The sequence below is a fragment of the Myxocyprinus asiaticus genome, chromosome 21, assembly GCF_019703515.2.
Source record: "Myxocyprinus asiaticus isolate MX2 ecotype Aquarium Trade chromosome 21, UBuf_Myxa_2, whole genome shotgun sequence".
Lineage (NCBI taxonomy): Eukaryota > Metazoa > Chordata > Actinopteri > Cypriniformes > Catostomidae > Myxocyprinus > Myxocyprinus asiaticus.
This window is the reverse complement of record NC_059364.1, coordinates 29,619,688-29,638,678: the sequence shown is the minus strand read 5'-3', so window position 1 is coordinate 29,638,678 and position 18,991 is coordinate 29,619,688. Positions and strand designations below refer to the sequence as shown.

The 18,991-nt window shown below is 37.7% G+C and overlaps 1 protein-coding gene across 2 annotated transcripts in view; it reads left to right on the top strand.

The window, feature by feature from the left end:
- The window catches only part of LOC127411771 (RAC-gamma serine/threonine-protein kinase), a 165,806-nt gene that overhangs the window by 122,397 nt on the left and 24,418 nt on the right, over nucleotides 1–18,991 (top strand). For both annotated transcript variants that reach the window (XM_051647516.1, XM_051647515.1), the window contains exons 4-10: nucleotides 2,794–2,905; nucleotides 10,188–10,332; nucleotides 11,253–11,384; nucleotides 11,733–11,798; nucleotides 12,289–12,357; nucleotides 16,139–16,261; nucleotides 18,551–18,679. In XM_051647516.1, the coding sequence (XP_051503476.1) occupies nucleotides 2,794–2,905; nucleotides 10,188–10,332; nucleotides 11,253–11,384; nucleotides 11,733–11,798; nucleotides 12,289–12,357; nucleotides 16,139–16,261; nucleotides 18,551–18,679 (776 nt within the window). The remainder of the gene's footprint in view (nucleotides 1–2,793; nucleotides 2,906–10,187; nucleotides 10,333–11,252; nucleotides 11,385–11,732; nucleotides 11,799–12,288; nucleotides 12,358–16,138; nucleotides 16,262–18,550; nucleotides 18,680–18,991) is intronic.

Sequence of the window (18,991 nt, the reverse complement as noted above, 5' to 3'; positions counted from 1 at the left end):
CTTGTTTCCAAAAGTGTGTCCAAGTGTCCAAAAGCCTCTCCAAACACATAAAACATAATAATTGTACAGACTAAATATACATGCAAACACAACAATGACTAAAGGTTTGCACAGCATGCAGACATGATTTTAGTAATGAGATTTCACAGAATGAGTTTCATCATTGAGCCATTGAGTCATCATTTTGTCTGTGTCATGTACTTGGCGCCATCTCCTGGTGGCCAAATGTAATTACAGTGATTGATCACATGACTCTCTGACCAAATATGGAGGACTGTCAACACTGGTTGGAGCAATCTGAACCCAATCTGATTGGTTTAGTGTTCCATGACACAACAGCATTTCCGATGACGTCATCTGATCCAGGAAAGCTAACGTGTTTGTAGCCAGATAGCAAGATAGCCAGATGCTGTGTGCACTGTGCACATTGTGCTTTGTGTGGTTTATCTAATGATCTATGCATCAAATTACATTGTGTGTGGGCTCGTTTTAAAGATAATCACCTTTTCTAAGTAATGGTATGTGATATTTTATGTTCTGTTTATTTATTGTGAAGCGAAAACCCAACATATGAGCAACACCTGTTCACATGTAACGTTTGTCAAAGACATGAACTTAGCTATTTCTCGCTATATTTTTTCTGTTAGTAAAACAAATAGTATGGTTGTATTCTACTCTTTGAGAGCTTTCCAACAACATATGACACATGGATATTTGATGAGATTGATGTTGTTACTGATTACAATAATATGTACAGTGCAAATTTTTTTTATAAATTACCAAAATTGGGGTGGCCTGGTAGCTCAGCGAGTAAAGACGCTGACATACCACCCCTGGAGTCGCGAGTTCGAATCCAGGGCATGCTGAATGACTCCAGCCGGGTCTCCTAAGCAACCAAAGTGGCCCGTTTGCTAGGGAGGGTAGAGTCACATGGGGTAACCTCCTCGTGGTCGCTATAATGTGGTTCACTCTCAGTGGGGCGCGTGGTGAGTTGTGCGTGGATGCCGCGGAGAATAGCATGAAGCCTCCACACGCGCTATGTCTCCATGGTAATGCACTCAACAAGCCACGTGATAAGATGTGTGGATTGACGGACTCAGACGCGGAGGCAACTGAGATTTGTCCTCTGCCACCCGGATTGAGACGAGTCACTACGCCACCACGAGGACTTAGAGCGCATTGGGAATTGGGCATGCCAAATTGGGGAGAATAAATAAATAAATTACCAAAACGCAACACTTCTGATTTGTCGGCAAATTTCAAAGCACTTTCTGGTTTTGGTCATAATGCCTACATGCATTGTAAATTAGAGCTTCTAAGCTTTAAAACGATACCTACTATTTTGTTTTGGTCAAGACTGTATTTATTAATATTTTGAAAATTATTTGTTTTTCTCGTAGGCCCACCGACGGCCCTGGAATACCCACGGGCCCGTCCGAGCTTAAACAGGTTTCCCAAACACTCATCATCTTCCATTGGTTGGAAAACAGATAGTCCTGCCTTAAATTCTTACCATTGGTTGAGCCAGGGTCGCATTAACTAGAATGCTTAAACAAATAGCAATGTTTTGATAGTGCCACAGTGTTTAAACTTTTTCAACTATATCAACTAATAATGACTTACTTGTAGTTACTTACATTTGACTATTTTCATATTAAACTAGGAAAGGATGAAGTATTTTACAGGTTTAAGTATTAAACCAGCAAATATCAGGGAATTTTAAAATTGATATTTCCAGGCTTAGAAAAGTCATGGAAATTAATAGAATATTGAAAAGTCATGGAAGTTTCTTGTAGAAGAAAGTTTTCTAGTAATGCTCAGCTGTAATAATATTATTGGCTTGAAATTGCTCTTTGTGAGTTCAATCTCTATAAAAATAAAAAAAAAATTCATTCGTTATCCAGTTAACAAGAACAACTAGAAGTGTCATGGAAATGAATTTCTCAAAAGGTGTAGGAACCCTGATTTTAACACTGAAGAAAATTACACATTTTACTGTAAGTTCCCACTGACTGGGCAATGGCTGTTGTGGCAGATCTAAGCGGCATATATTAAATGTTGTGCCACATTCCAGCAAATAAACCTTTCATTCATTTATCTCACTGTGGCACTCTCCCACCCCGCTGCCTCCTCTCTGCTAATGGGCATTTGTTTTACATCGGACTCCCTGCTCCCCTCTGTTTATCAAATAAACGCATTGTGACAATAGCAAGCAAACACAGCCGGAGTTTGAAGTTAGAAAATGGGCTGAGTTCACTCTAGAATTCAGGTCAGATGTTAAATTCAGCTTTCTCTCTGGCTGCTATTAAGGAATGTATTTTTTATTATTGTATACGTGAAATTTAACATGGCTACAATTTCAATCTGTCATCTATTGCAATTACATTTACATTTATGCATTTGGCAAACACTTTTATCCACAGTGACTTAGGTGCTGTTCACACAGGACACATATTTACAACCATCTGCAGTGTTTTGGAATTCTCTTTCTATGTAAACATAGACAGATGTCTTTGACCGTTATGACACGTCTCACTGCTTTTTCATACAATGTGTAAAAGAACTTTGACTTTTAAACGTGTCTTGAGACACCTGCATTATTTTCCATCTGTTGCACTTAATCTAAGAATGCATTCTGTGCGAACGGCCCCTAAGTGCTTTTAAGTTGTACATTTTATCAGTATACTGTACTGTATGTGTTCTCTGGGAATCAAGCCCATAACCTTGGCATTCGCCATACTCTACCAGTTGAACTACAGGAAGATTATATCTATTGGGTTCTCTCCATTTCAGAATGCCAGTTGATGAAAACAGAACGACCAAAGCCGAACACTTTTATTATTAGATGTCTACAGTGGACTACAGTCATAGAGAGGACCTTCCATGTGGACACGCCAGAAGAGAGGTAAGACCAATCCTCAGTGTATAAGACATGAATATTGACAGCATAATTTTTGAGGTTATACATTCACAAAATACAGTTGTGCTCAAAAGTTTGCATACCCTGGCAGAAATGTTGAAATTTTGGCATTGATTTTGAAAATATGACTGATCATGCAAAAAAAATAAATTAAAAAAACTGTTTTTTATTTAAGGATAGTGATCATATGAAGTCATTTATTATCACATAGTTGTTTGGCTCCTTTTTAAATCATAATGATAACAGACATCACCCAAATGGCCCTGATCAAAAGTTTACATACCCTTGAATGTTTGGCCTTGTTACAGACAAACAAGGTGACACACACAGGTTTAAATGGCAATTAAAGGTTAATTTCCCACACCTGTAGCTTTTTAAATTGCAATTAGTGTCTGTGTATAAATAGTCAATGAGTTTGTTAGCTCTCACGTGGATGCACTGAGCAGGCTAGATACTGAGCCATGGGGAGCAGAAAAGAACTGTCAAAAGACCTGCGTAACAAGGTAATGGAACTTTATAAAGGATATAAAAAGATATCCAAAGCCTTGAAAATGCCAGTCAGTACTGTTCAATCACTTATTAAGAAGTGGAAAATTCAGGGATCTCTTGATACCAAGCCAAGGTCAGGTAGTCCAAGAAAGATTTCAGCCACAACTGCCAGAAGAATTGTTCGGGATACAAAGAAAAACCCACAGGTAACCTCAGGAGAAATACAGGCTGCTCTGGATAAAGACGGTGTGGTTGTTTCAAGGAGCACAATACGACGATACTTGAACAAAAATTAGCTGCATGGTCGAGTTGCCAGAAAGAAGCCAATGCCACAAAAAAGCCCGGTTACAATATGCCTGACAACACCTTGACATGCCTCACAGCTTCTGGCACACTGTAATTTGGAGTGACGAGACCAAAATAGAGCTTTATGGTCACAACCATAAGCGCTATGTTTGGAGAGGGGTCAACAAGTATTGGGCTCCTTGAAACAACCACACCGTCTTTTTCCAGACGCCGTTTGTTTGTCCTGTTTTTAGTAATCTTTTTCCAGTCAGTTTTAACAGAGACGAACAGCTGAACAATCGACAGCATATACCAGACAATCTTTTCCCGGTTTTCGAATATTCATATGTTTTGCTAGACATTTTAGTTGGAGGCGCAGCTCTGCTGTTCAAGAGTCGCAGGCGAGGGAGACGAGCCGGTGCGCTGGTCAAACTCCGTCGGCACGGATTTTGAACAGCGCTGCAGAGTATTCACTTAGCGAATCTCCGCTCTCTTCCTAAAAAAACGGACGAACTACATCTCCTCACCCGCACAAACAAGGACTTTTCAACCTCTGCTGCCTTGTGCTTCACAGAAACCTGGCTGAGTGAAGCCATTCCGGACAGCGCGTTACATCTGCCGGGCTTCCAGCTGTTCAGAGCGGATCGGATCGCGGAGTTAACGGGGAAAACGAGAGGCGGTGGAACATGCTTTTACATCAATGAAAGTTGGTGTACAGATGTAACAACGTTAAAGAGGATGTGCTGTCCTAATTTGGAAGCGCTCTTTATTAATTGTAAGCCTTTCTACTTGCCGCGGGAGTTTTCCTCGTTTATTGTGGTGAGTGTGTATATCGCATCAAATGCGTGTTTGAACACAGCGCTGCAACAGCTAGCCGGTCAAATCACAGACATGGAACAACAATACCCAGACTCAGTTATTATTATTCTTGGGGATTTTAACAAAGCAAATCTCACACGTGAACTGCCAAAATACAAACAGCACATCACATGCCCCACCAGAGACAGGAACATACTGGATCACTGCTACACAACAATAAAGAATGCATATTGCTCTGTCCCTAGAGCAGCTTTGGGTCTCTTTGATCACTGTCTGGTTCATCTTCTTCCAACCTACACGCAGAAATTAAAATCAACCAAGCCAGTAGTAAAGACTGTAAAGAAATGGACCAATGAAGCAGAGCGGGAACTACAAGCACTGATTTGAGTGTTTTTGAGGCTGCAGCCACAGACCTGGATGAGCTCACAGATACTGTTACATCATATATCAGTTTCTGTGAGGATATGTGCATTCCTACTAGGACTTATTTAAAGTTCAACAATGACAAACCGTGGTTTACAGCAGAGCTCAGGCAGCTTCGTCAGGCCAAAGAGGATGCTTAAAGGGGTGGGGATAAAGTCATGTAAAATCAGGCCAGGAACACACTGAACAAGGAAATCTGAGTGGCTAAAAGAAGATACTCTGAGAAGCTGAAAAACAAGTTTTCAGCTAATGACCCTGCATCAGTGTGGAGTGGCATGTCACAACTCACAAATTACAGGACTCCTACCCCCAAACCTGTAGGGAACCAACAACCGGCTGATGACCTGAATGTGTTCTACCGCAGATTTGAACATTTACCCAATCTCACACCCCACACCCAATCTGACCTTCACTTCACACAAACACCAACACCTCCTGCAAGCCCCCTCCTCCCCCCTCCTGCTACTCAACCTGCACTTAAGATCTGTGAAGATGATGTGAGCTGCGTCTTTCAGAATCAAAAGACGAGGAAAGCTTCAGGCCCAGATGGCGTCTCACCAGTGTGTCTTCGATCCTGTGCTAACCAGCTGGCTCCCATCTTCACACAGATCTTCAATAGATCACTGGAGCTGTGTGAAGTCCCATGCTGCTTCAAACGCTCAATCATTATTCCTGTCCCAAAGAAACCAAAAATCACAGGACTTAATGACTACAGACCTGTCGCCCTGACGTCTGTGGTCATGAAATCATTTGAGAGACTGGTGTTGGCCCACCTGAAGAACATCACTGGACCCTTTCTAGATCCCCTTCAATTTGCTTATCGAGCAAACAGGTCTGTGGATAATGCAGTCAACATAGGATTGCATCATATCCAGCAGAGGTTGTACTTCCTTCGCCAGCTGAGGAAATTCAACCTGCCACAGGTGCTGCTGATACAGTTCTACTCAGCAGTCATTGAGTCTGTCCTCTGCACTTCAATAACTGTCTGGTTTGGTTCAGCTACGAAATCAGATATCAGAAGACTACAAAGGACAGTTTGGAGTGCTGATAGGATTATTGGTTGCCCCCTGCCCCCCCCCTTCAAGAACTATACACTTCCAGAGTGAGGAAAAAGGATGGAAAAATCACTCTGGACCCCACTCACCCTGCCCACTACCTTTTTGAACTGTTACCTTCTGGCCGATGCTTCAGAGCTCTGAGCACCAGAACCGTCAGTCACAGGAACAGTTTTTTCCCCTCAGGCTATCCATCTCCTGAACAGTTAAAACTGCCCCATTGAGCAATAATTGTGTGCAATTCACAGTTTAGTTTTTTTTTATATTTATCCAACACATCCAACCTCTTCTGCCATTTCATTCCTCTGAAGAAAAACAAAACAAAACATTTGCACTGTACATAACAGATTTTTATTTGCACTGTACATAACAGATTGTATTAGATTTGCACTACCCATGTGTGTCTGTACGTATGTGTATAATTATTTTTTATTTTTTATTATTATCTATGTCTTGCTGCTGTTTTTGTTTTGTTCTACACTGGAAGCTCCTGTCACCAAGAGAAATTCCTTGTATATGTAAGCATACTTGGCAATAAAGCTGATTCTGATTCTGATATTTACTGTTATTAAGATAGTAGTCAAGACATTTTTATTTGTATAGCGCTTTTCACAACTTGCATAGTTTCAACGTAGCTTTACAGAAAATTATGCTATAACAGACAATTAAGCTGTAATATCTGTAATGTTTTCGAGTCATTATAGTTACAGTGGCCCCAAAAGTATTTAGACACTTAAGTCACATCGAAAATGTATGAATGTCAATGCATTAAATAACAAAATATCAAATCAAGTGGCATCTGCTAGACTTTTTCTCAGAACTAACTTCACTTTTCTGATCCATTTTTTAGATTTATTTTAACCACCAGATCTTGAGGTGAATTTCAATAGTTATAATGGATAATGCAGTGATTGCATTTTGTGTACAAGTTTAATGTAATAATGATCAAAGTAGGAAGTCAAAAAAAGACAAAAATGTAGTATTTTAGCAAATTGAGAGGCTTTTATTTATTTATTTATTAATTTTTTTTTTTTTTTTTTTTGTGAGTTGGCATTTACAGATAGCACAGCACTTCCCATAAGAACTAAAGTAATAATGAGCTGTTTGTAGCTGGCAGTGAGAAAGAACTCACATATTTATTTATTCACTCAAATAGTTGAGAGAGAACCGGAATAACCGCTAGAGTCCAGTAGCCCAAACAGCTTCTCTGACAATTATACGTATCCTGTCATTCTGTTCTAGGGCTGGCATTATTGGTCAGGTCGTAATTGGATCATTGAACTTTTGGAAGGTTAAACAGACCATATACAGTAAAGTCAGCACAGACAGAACAATTAAGAAATGGTATAAAAGAAGGAATTTTTTGAGATGCCAAACAAAGCATTTACTGTAAATAGATAGGGCTGGGCAGTATGACAGTATATATATTATACGAAAGTAGAAATATGTCAACTGGTGAACTGTTTCATATCTTGTTTTTTAAAGGAATATTCCAGGTTCAATACAAGTTAAGCTCAATCGACAGCATTTGTGGCACAATGTTGATTACCACAAAAAATTATCTGGACTTTTCTTTAAAAAAAGCAAAAATCTGGGTGACAGTGTGGCACTTACAATGGAAGTGGGGCCAATCCGTAAACATTACAATACTCACTGTTTCAAAAGTATAGCCACAAGACGTAAACAATATGCATGTTAACATGATTTTAATGTGATAAAATCACTTACTAACCTTTTCTGTGTAAAGTTATAGCCAATTTTACAGCTTTGTTGCCATGACGATGTAATGTCTACAAACCCTAAAATGACAGTAAATATTACGATTTAAACAACTTCAAATAATACATGAGTTTAACCGAAGAATTAATGTAAGTGCTTTTATAAAATTATATGCTTCACATTTCTGCCTTTAAACCCTCCACAAATTGGCCCCATTCACTTCCTTTGTTAGTGCCTCACAGTAACCTCCATTTTTGGACGTGGGACATGTCGAAATAAATTTTTTGTGGTAATTAACAGTATGCCACAAATGCTGTTGATAACTTGTATTGAACCCGAAATATTTCTTTAAGTATGTTTGTTTCAACCTTAAAGTGTTGTATAATGTGAAGATGTTTTGCACTGATTCAAGACGTATTTATTTGTTATGAATAATCTTATCTTTTTATTTGCATTCATCCAGTTTAAAAAAATGAAATTAGATGAAGTAGCTTTCATTTTAAAAGTAATAAAATCTCTGGATTGTTAAAAATTTAGGGAATTCTACATGGTTATGTAATGTGCAAAGCATTTTGTGTTTGTGGGTTGAATTTCCAGCAAAATAACTATATCATATACCATTAACATGATATGAAATTACTTGATTTACCATGATATAATACTTTGGTCATACCACCCAGCTCTGTAAACAGATAAGCAGCATCTAAAACAGACAAAACAATATAAAGAGTCAGAGACATTATAATTTCACTGTGCAGTTTATTCTCATACATTCTACTCCTAAATTGCATGTCTATCTATCACAGCACACTGCAGTCCAATGAGCACTATAACACACACACACACACACACACACACACAGCTCTGAGCAGGAGTGGGACAGCGCACTGGCAGAGGCCCAGAAACGGCAGGCCTACATGTGAGAAGGAGAGATGTGGCGGCAGCTGGCTCCACGCCAGACTGTATTCAAAGCCTTTATCTCTCATTAGCAAAAAACGCTCATTATACACCAAACCACTCCACACCCATTCATCCGCATGACCTTGAGGGGGTGCACGGGGCTCTTCATATACATGTTGCTGTATTAACCTTCTGAGTCTTCAATTCAGCTTGGGTTTGCAAATTCATATCGATTGAAAGGTAGTTTCCACACCAAAAAGTGCAAGAACATGAATAAAAATGGATACATTATGTTGGTGATAAATATTTCCATCTCTTATTATTTTTGAGGGCTCCCCACTATCAAATGGAAAGCACAAGTGTTCAAGTTTGGAGTTTTTAGACTCCGTAAACTTCAGGTACTTTTGTTCCAAGTCAATACTTATTAACGATACCAGTCTTCACTTTCTACAGGATCAGTGGTACTAAGAACTAACTCAATATACCTGCACACAGTCTGACTGACAGGCTACTGTTTTTGAACACAACATGCATATTTGTCGTGTGCTTTGTAATTAGTGCTTGTATCTCACCATAACGTGGCTGCACGTGATCAATCAAACGCTTTTCTGTGTCAAAATATATACGCCTTGGAGAGGTATTAATGTGAACATAGTCAATTAAGTAAAGGTAAACAGTTGGGGCAAAAATTCAGATACGTGTCAAAAAATTGGATCAGTTGTTTATGCCTTGCAGTGTAAATGCACCTGCTGCTGTCTATTATGTCATTTATGGTAATCCAAGAACAAATAAAAAGAAAACAGAAAAGCACTCACTGCTCATAATTTATTTCTTTGTTCTTTACAACTGAATATTTACTTGAATAATTACTAAAAAGCAGTGTGTTCATTAGAGAAAGTGTTTTTTGGTATGGACAACTGAAATTTTGGTATTGTGACAACACTAGTTCAGCATGCTGCTGTGAAACAATAATAAACTATGAGTTTCGCTCAGATGAATTCATCATTATTAAACTAACACATGCTCACAAACATGAACGCACCACTGATTCTGTACAACAGATGTTGTGCTGCATGACAAATTAAAACTCAGTGGAGGAAGACAGTGTTTGCAAAGAGGGGTGGCTTCCCCACTCGCATTACATTATATTGTTAGCTAGTGAGAAGAACCTTATGAATTACTCTGATGGTCCAGTCTGATGTCTTCAATAAAATTAAAAGGTTGCAATTACACTGTCAGATGATTTGTGTCTTGAAAGCAGGACAAATCGAGCTGTAACACTTTACAATAAAATTGTATACATTAATATTGATGCAATAGTTGACATGAACTAACAATGAACAATGGTTTTACAGTGTTTATTACTCTTGGTTAATGTTAGTTTCTAAATATACGAACACAATTGTATCATTAGAAGTTGTATATGCTAACAATGATCAGTAGTATAAATGACATAATTAACCAAGCTATAACTGAGTTAGGTATACTCTTGAAGTATGAAGCCGTTGTTTATTTGTATTTTTAAGAAATGGCTTCTGTCTGAGATATGTGGACTTTGTGTATGTGTGTTTCCATAGGGATGAGTGGGCAGAGGCGATCCAGATGGTGGCAGACAAACTCCAAAGACAGGAAGAGGAACGTATCCAGTGTAGTCCCACCTCACAGATAGACAACATGGGAGAGGAGGAGATGGACACATCTATCAGTCACCACAAACGCAAGGTGCCTTCAAACTCTCCGCCGTAATGCCTAAATATGATTTATTTGGGTGGCTGTACTGGGCATCATAAGCCTGGGACACTATTATTGTCAGATAAACATCTGAACAAAATGATTAAACTCTCATTCTCAAAAAAAAAAAAAAAAAAGAAAAATCAGTTTTAAAGGAATAGTCATCATTTACTCACACTCATGTCCTTCTATACCAGTTTGGCTTGCTTGCTTCTGTAGAACACAAAAGGAAAAATTGCCCTCCACTGTAGCTGTCAAATCAGTTATTGCACCGTTATGTGTCATATCAGTGATGTCAAAGCTGATGCATTGCTTGTGAACGTGCCTTATTTGAATGGATGCAGACAAGATTTTCTGTTAATTATGAATTAAATTTTAGTTTGTTAGTCACACAAAGCTATTATATAGCTTCAGAAGACTTAATAAATTGCACAAGTCATATGGATCACTTTTATGGTGCTTTTTCATCACTTTTGACCTGGAAAGCCCAAGTCCCCATTACAGTCTTCACTTTTTATATTTAACTCGTTATTTCTCCTTTGTGGTCCACTGAAGAATAATGTACTGTATAATTAGAATAACGTGTAAGTCATACAGATTTGGAATGACATTTGAGTTAGTAAATAATGACAAAATAATAATTTTGGGTGAACTATTCCTTTAAGGCTGTGCATTTTTGTGAGTTTCATCATTTATAAACAGCAAGCTAATGGACAAATATGTCAGTGTGTTTAAGTAGCAGTTGAGTCTCTGAGGGGAAGGAAGCTGATTTGTTGTATTTTTAGATATGAGGGCATGCATGTTAACAAAATACAAAACTAGAGCCTAATTATCTCCATTATATTTCAGTATGTCTGAAAATTTAATGCTTTTTCTTTTCTTTTCTTTTCTTTTTTTTTTTTTTTTTGCAGACAATGAACGACTTTGACTACTTAAAATTACTGGGAAAAGGCACTTTTGGTAAAGTCATTCTTGTAAGGGAGAAGGCCAGCGGGAAATATTATGCAATGAAAATTTTAAAGAAAGAGGTTATTATAGCAAAGGTAAGATTCATCAGCACTTTTTTTTTTCTGTTAAAGAATTTAATTAGAATATGTTTTGCTCTGCTCGATCAGAACAAAAATCTTTGAAATGATGCATTGTATCGTCTATTTATTGCCTAAGTTTAGAGTGTTATGGTTAATGATACTCTTCCACTTCAATTTTGTAAAAAATCAGTTATGAAAGTATCATTTTTACCCCCTCTTTATCAGAAGTTCCAGGATCCTTTGCATTGCAATCTGATTCAAAAAAATGCCTTCACTGTTCATTTGTACTGTAATTAAACATGGCTCAGAATGACTGAATTTCTTCTCTTGACAAGTTTTCACATTTTGTCTTTCTTTTTGTAGGATGAAGTGGCCCACACGCTCACAGAGAGCCGAGTACTGAAAAACACAAGACACCCGTTTTTAACCGTGAGTGCACGTTTACTAATGAATTATCATACAGAGCCCACATTCAGAGTAGATTTCCCGGCACCTTAAAGCTTCACAATGCTTTTGTATATATGATTGGCATTTCCCTGGAGCCTCATTATAATGCAGAGAATAAACTGTAATAAATTAGCGGCCTAAATGTAGCTGTGCATCTGTTGAGAAGTCGCCAGTGAAAGGGAATTTCTCTGACACTCCAGATGCTGTTGTATGCCACGCAACGTACACAGCAGGTTTAGCAAAACACTTTACCACTGTCACTCAAGATGGTGTTCCCTCGTAAACTTCACCTTCCCTCAAAGTTAGTATCAAGGCCTGCAAGAAAGAACAAAGCTTTCGAAAATGCTCCTTTCTTTGTCTCTCGAGACGAGCGTTTCTCTCACTGCATATATTTTGATGAGCTCTCATGTTGCGTATGTTTTAGTTTTGTGGGTTTTTTCTTCTAATGTTGTTTCTTCACCTGCTGTTTCAGTCTTTGAAGTATTCATTCCAAACAAAAGACCGCCTGTGCTTTGTGATGGAATATGTCAATGGAGGAGAGGTACGTGTGTCTTGTCTGACTGTCTTTTGCTCTGCATTGATAGACAAGCTATTTCTGTTCAACTGCTGTCACGAATTTGTACTTACTGCAGTGGTGAGCGAAAATTGTAAATCTGATCATATCTTATGATGCATTAAAGCAGGGTCAGAAATAAACTTTTCCATTAAGGGGCAATATTTGCCCCCTCGGATAGATTTCCAGGGGCATTTTTTCTTTTCTTTGTAAAGAAAATTTTTTTCTAACCTTTTAAAATGACTCTGTATCATCTTTTTATGTCAAATACTTAATTTCAGTTGAATCAATTAATTCAATTTGAATCATGAGATACTGTAGACTGTTACCAATAAAATTAAATCAACATCAACTAATATTGTAGGGCTGGGTATTTGCATTGATTTCCCAATTTATTTTGATTCAATAAGATTCCAATTTTGATTCGACTGAATGTCAATCCATTTGGGAATATTTCAGTTAGAATGTCAACAGGCATGTTTCCATAATTACTTATTGCCTGATCTCTACACTGCATAATGTGCATAACACATTCCAGGATCACTTTTTTTTTTCGCATTCACGTATTTCCAAATATTTTGTTGTAAGTTAACATAGCCTACAAAACGTATATAATGCAGCAAAGGATTATTGTATTATTAATAAAGTTTTATTTAACAATAGGGTTATTTAACATTTTGAGATTAATTAACATATTAATATTAAGTAAATTTTAGCACTTGGTTACATTATATTTTGTGATTTCCCATACTTAATTAACTTAATAAATATATTACATCCACCACTCCTGCACTTTTGACCTGTAGCAGGTGAGGAGGTTTTTCAGACAGACATTGTAGCAGGATAAGTGAGATGGGCTGATAGGCAGGGAAGTACAGCACAGGGAGCGAAAGTGTTACTCGCTAGGACAGTTTATTTTGATTGAGAGGAGCAAACGGTCATGGAATTTAGCGTGGGAAAACGACACCGAACTGATGCGGAGGAGAAGCGGAGTGCCTGTCTGTGTGGGTCAATGGTGCGATGATTTGCCACTAGACTCGGCAGACGTGGCAACATCTGCATGACAGACAGTGCGCTGCAAAGAATCATCAGCGAAAATTCAAATGAAGATCATTATATATGTATTTGTAACTATATCAGATATTATTAATAAAACAACAGGAACTAATTGCGGGGACATTTTTGCCCCCTTATTTTGAATTTCGTCCCTTATTAATTTCCAACCCTGATCTACAGTTTAAAGAGGTCTTTTTCACATCTTTTGATAAAAAAAAAAAAAAAAAGACCCTAGCCCTAACAATTAGAGATTGACCAATGTTGTTTATTAATGACAGAAAACAGTACAGATTATATTATGTCGCAGTGTGCGACAATTGGTTTGTAGGACCGATTGCTGTTTTTTTTGTGTTTTGTTTGACAGTAATAACTAGATTAAAATAATCATTAGACTACAACAGTAAAAACTAGTGATCGACCAATATGGGTTTTTTAATGGCCAGTCTTGATATCTAGAGAGCAGGTTGTCCGATAGGCCGATATAATGCCGATATATTTGATATCACTCAATTAAATATGATAGTAAATGTAATGTACATAAAATTGCTAAAAATTAAACTAACTTTTATTTAGCATTATATTTACAAAAAAATTCACACAAAAACATTGACTTTATAAAATATATAAAAAAATATTTTTTAAAAATTGCATTTTAGATGGTATATAGCAGCTTCTCCTGGTTTCTGTTTAATTGTCCAAAGAAACTGTTAAAACATATTAAAAACAGAAGGAACACAGTACTGCACACTGCACATAGTAGTCCAGTAACCACGGAGGGTATGTGCACATGAATAATCACATTTTCTCACAAAAAGACTGCATCATGTTAATTGTATGTACAGTTCACAGTGAATATTGCACTAATATCAGCCAGTTACATGTAGTGCACTTGAAGCACTTTGAATTCAAGGTTGCTCTCTGAAGCAGGTCCAGCGAGAGCAGCAATCTCCTGACCATTTCCAGTTTACACGGCTGGGATCGCCACCTTTGAGTGTCACGGACTGACCATTACGCATCATTCATTAGTCAGAGCTCACAGATTTGATCCAGGCTGATATAATATGTGCTTCAGAAGATGATATATGAGAGCTGCTCAGGACTTTTATGCTTAAAATTCTATGTGTTTCTTGCTTTAGAATGAATGGCCGTTGCATAAAATTATTTGTAATTATGCAAACAATATTTAAAGTAAAAAATTAAAATTCTCTCATTTACTCACCCTCATGCCATCCCAGATGTGTATGACTTTCTTCTGCAGAACACAAATTAAGATTTTTAGAAGAATATTTCAGCTCTGTAGGTCCATACAATGCAAGTGAATGGTAACCAGACCTTTCAAAATCCAAAAATCACATAAAGGCTACATAAAAGTAATCCATATGACTCCAGTGGTTTATATTATATTAATAAGTCTTCTGAAGCAACGCAATCACTTTAGGTGAGAAACAGATCAATGTTTCAATCATTTTTTACTATAAATCTCCACTTTCACTATCGGAATGTGAAAGTAAAAGTAAAGATTTATGGTAAAAAGTGACTTAAATATTAGTCTGTTTCTCACCCAAACCTTTCATATCGCTTCTGAAAACATGGATTTAACAACTGGAGTCTTTTTTTACTTTTATGCTGCCTTTATGTGATTTTTGGAGCTTGAAAGGTCTGGTCACTATTCACATAATAAATATAATGAGAGTATTTTCATTTTTGGGTAAAATATCCTTTTAAGTAGAAAACTGAATAGTTATAAAAAGAAAATCTCTTGGTCAAATCTTTAATTAAAATATCAGATTCAAATTGTCGGTAATATTCCTCTGATGGTAATGTGTTGTATTGTGGTGTGGTTTTATTAAAGGTTTGTAGTCGCTCAAGATATAATTGAAAAAAGTTTGCCAGTCTCAATGTCTTGATGTGGCAGAGCTCAGGATTTCATCTTGAGGGGCACAAGTTTTGATAAATGAAATTCCACCACCAATGGTGCTGTTTAATCAGAGAGGCAGCAATCACACTCTCATTCACTCAGCCTGCAATGTCACCTGCTCCCCTGCCTGGTCCAGCCAGAGCTCCTCACCTCCACACACTGTGCAGAGCCCATCCGTCTCTCCCCTTTCAGCCTTGCCACATTCACAGCTGCCAGTGCTCTGATGAAGGCACACCTGTCCACGGCCACCCCGCTCTTCCCGGCACACTCCCCCCTCCTTCAGCTGATCAGCAGAGCCGTTAGCGCTCCCCGGACAGCCATATTCAAACATCCCATAGCAATTAATAGGCACACTCCCCTCAGCGGGCTTCTGTGTCATTTCTATAAGGCAAGATCAAGTGGAGCTCAGGGCCAGACAGTTGACAGAAACCCTTGACATCTGAATGGGGAGGGGTGAGAGAGAAATTGGGGAATACTCTGTAAAAAATATGAGGGAGATGATTGCAGGGGATGGAGTGCTCGTGCCACTTTAATGGAATGTTAGCCCATGAGCATGCAGTGCTGCCTTTAACAAGATTGGTGTATTGATTAAAATGCTGATTTAACAGGCCGCGCCGGCCGGTCTCTGGAAAGCCGGGGATGATGTGCCAGCTGCTGTCTGGGTTCGCCGGGCGTCCTCGGAGGGCCCCGCCATCTATCATCTCAATATGGCGATGTGAGGCAGTTTGTGTTGTGTTAATTTTCTCCAATAAATCAGTAATTATTGCAATCCTGTCCCTGCTGTTTACCCTGCAGCTGTTTTTCCATTTGTCGAGAGAACGGGTGTTCTCGGAGGACCGCACACGCTTCTACGGCGCCGAGATCGTTTCCGCCCTCGACTACCTGCACTCTGCCAAGATAGTGTACCGGGATCTCAAGGTAAACACAAAAAAGGGAAAGAATTCATATATTTAGAGAGACAGTTTTGTTCCGTTTGCAATGCCTTTATCCATGTGTATGTCATGGGACTTGGAAAATGTAATTAAAAGCTCTAGAGTTTGGGGCTTTCTTCTTAATTTTTTTGGAAACATCCAACTCTGGCGGCTGTGGATGATGACACAGTGTTTTGCTTGCAGTCTTGGACCAAACCAGTCGTGAAAGTGCCAGCAAACTTGGACAAACAGCTTAGCCATTAAAATTGAAAGGTTAAATTAATGTGGCATGAAGTTTCTTTATTCACTACAGTGGAATAAATATATTATCCATGTAGGCATAAACTTTTTAACTACCATTAACAACTTTGAAACTATATGGTTACAATGCAAGTAATTTTTTTTAACATACCGATTTTACAAGATTTTGTTTAATTTTTTACTAGATTTGTAACTTACAAACTTTACTTTTATTCAAATACTTAATAGCATGTTTAATATAAGAAGAGTGATGAAGCGGTTATAAAGATGCTTACTTAAAACGTAATGAAACAAAGGAAATAAGGAAATTAAACTTAATATAACTATTCAAGCAGCCTATAACTTAAATAAATCCCTTATATTGAAAGTGAAACATGTGATTTCAGTATACGATTTGAAATCCATGATTTGGAGTTTCAGAAAAGCTTAAATGTGATGTGTGTAATTTTATGTTGAAGCACAATGTTCTACCTGTGGTACATTGATATTTACTGCATATTGTACCATCCACAAATGTTATTCATTTTGACAAACTATATATCATTTGAAAGGTCTAAGTGTTTACCTTCGATATCTGATCACTGTTTTATGATTAGAATGTTCCAACAACAGTTGAATAATAATATGTGACAGAAGTACAAATGAAAACATGCAAAAGCAATGTGGGAATTCGCACCTTCATTATGAACTATCGAGCCACATATAAATCCAGTCTGTCTCACATAAGTAAACTTTCCATGGCAATCATCAGTGTATAACACTCGATTGTACTTTTAATCCAAAAAATATATAATGATAAAATGTCCATAACATAAACGTCCATGCATAAACGTTCACAACACAACGCAACCTGGGCAGCATTTTTGTTGTAAAAATGTATATGATCTATTCCCAAGTCTTATAAACAAAATAAGCCCGCCTTCAAATTACTTTCTTTTTATTCAAAAATAATCAAACAATGCAGCCGGCTGTTCTGATGTCTTGATATATGCCTAGACATAGAAAAAGCTTGGAGCTTAATTTTTTTGTGCAATCATCCTCAAATTTTAAACATAACTTATTGAGACTTTGGCTTTAAGACCATTGCTTTTCTGGTTTGCTACGGCACATTTTAATATATATACACAACATTCATCATATCAGCCACAACATTAAAACCACCTGCCTAATATTGTGTAGGTCCCCCTCGTGCTGGCAAAACAGCACCATCCCGCATCTCAGAATAGCATTCGAACTGACAAAGTCTACAGTAACTCAGATAACCGCTCTGTACAATTGTGATGAGAAGAATAACATCTCATAATGGTATTTTGAGATGCGGGTTGGCGCTGTTTTGGCGGCACGAGGGGGACCTACACAATATTAGGCAGGTGGTTTTAATGTTGTGGCTGATAGGTGTATGTATATAATAAAAAAATATTCTGCACTAAACTCTTCAGCTCAAATATACTTAGTAGGCTTTTCTAGCTTTTTTTCTTTTTTTTTTTTTTTTGCCTTTTTACTTGTGTTACTTTAGGAAAATAAAGCACTAAGTGTCCTCTTTCAGAAGATACCAAAATTATGTTCTGAAACTGCATGCATTTTTGTTAGGGTGTACCATTTTTATAGTATGCTCCAAAAGGGGATTGCCTTAACGGGTTTTTAACATACTTTTTTCAATCTAGAATGCATAGTAAACTAAGCACAGTAAGTAGCTGATTTCCCCAAAAATGTAACACTTTTGCTTTGTGGCTCTATCAAAACTTTGCTCCGTTTGTTTGAGAATCCCAACTGGCCTGACATAGCTAAATTGGCTCGACTAGTAGTGTGAGTTTGTGGGCGGGACCAGTGGCGAACGGGAGAAATGTTTAGGAAACATGTTTGAAGTTTCTTTTTTCTTTTTTTTTTTTTTTTTTTTGCTATTCAGTTGGGTGATGCTAGTGGCACAAAATTACATGCTTCACCTTTAAGCAAGTTTTGGGAGAGTTGTGCCAATGGTCAGTCATTTTTAAATCTCAATTTTGAACAAATTGACACTCTTTTCCTCTCTGTCCAGCTGGAGAACTTAATGCTTGATAAAGATGGTCACATCAAAATTACAGACTTTGGCCTCTGCAAGGAAGGAATCACTGATGCTGCTACCATGAAGACCTTCTGTGGGACACCAGAGTATCTGGCACCAGAGGTAAAGACATCCATCAATAACAAATCCTGCTACTATCCTAGAAAGAAACTATCAGTGTTAATCAACAGAACATATGCAGGAGACCTAAACATGCTAAACCGTTTTTAAAGTAGTCAGATTTATGATATCAAATAATGTTATGAAATTCTAGTTATGATGGCTTGAATAATTGAATGAGTTCCAAGTAGAAATGTAGCTCTAGCTGTGATGACTGTGGTAATATTTCATTTAATGTTATATAAGTTTCCTGATTTTTCTCCGTACTTTCTATGTAATTGCATTTTCAAACTGTATCACTATGATGCGTTCAAA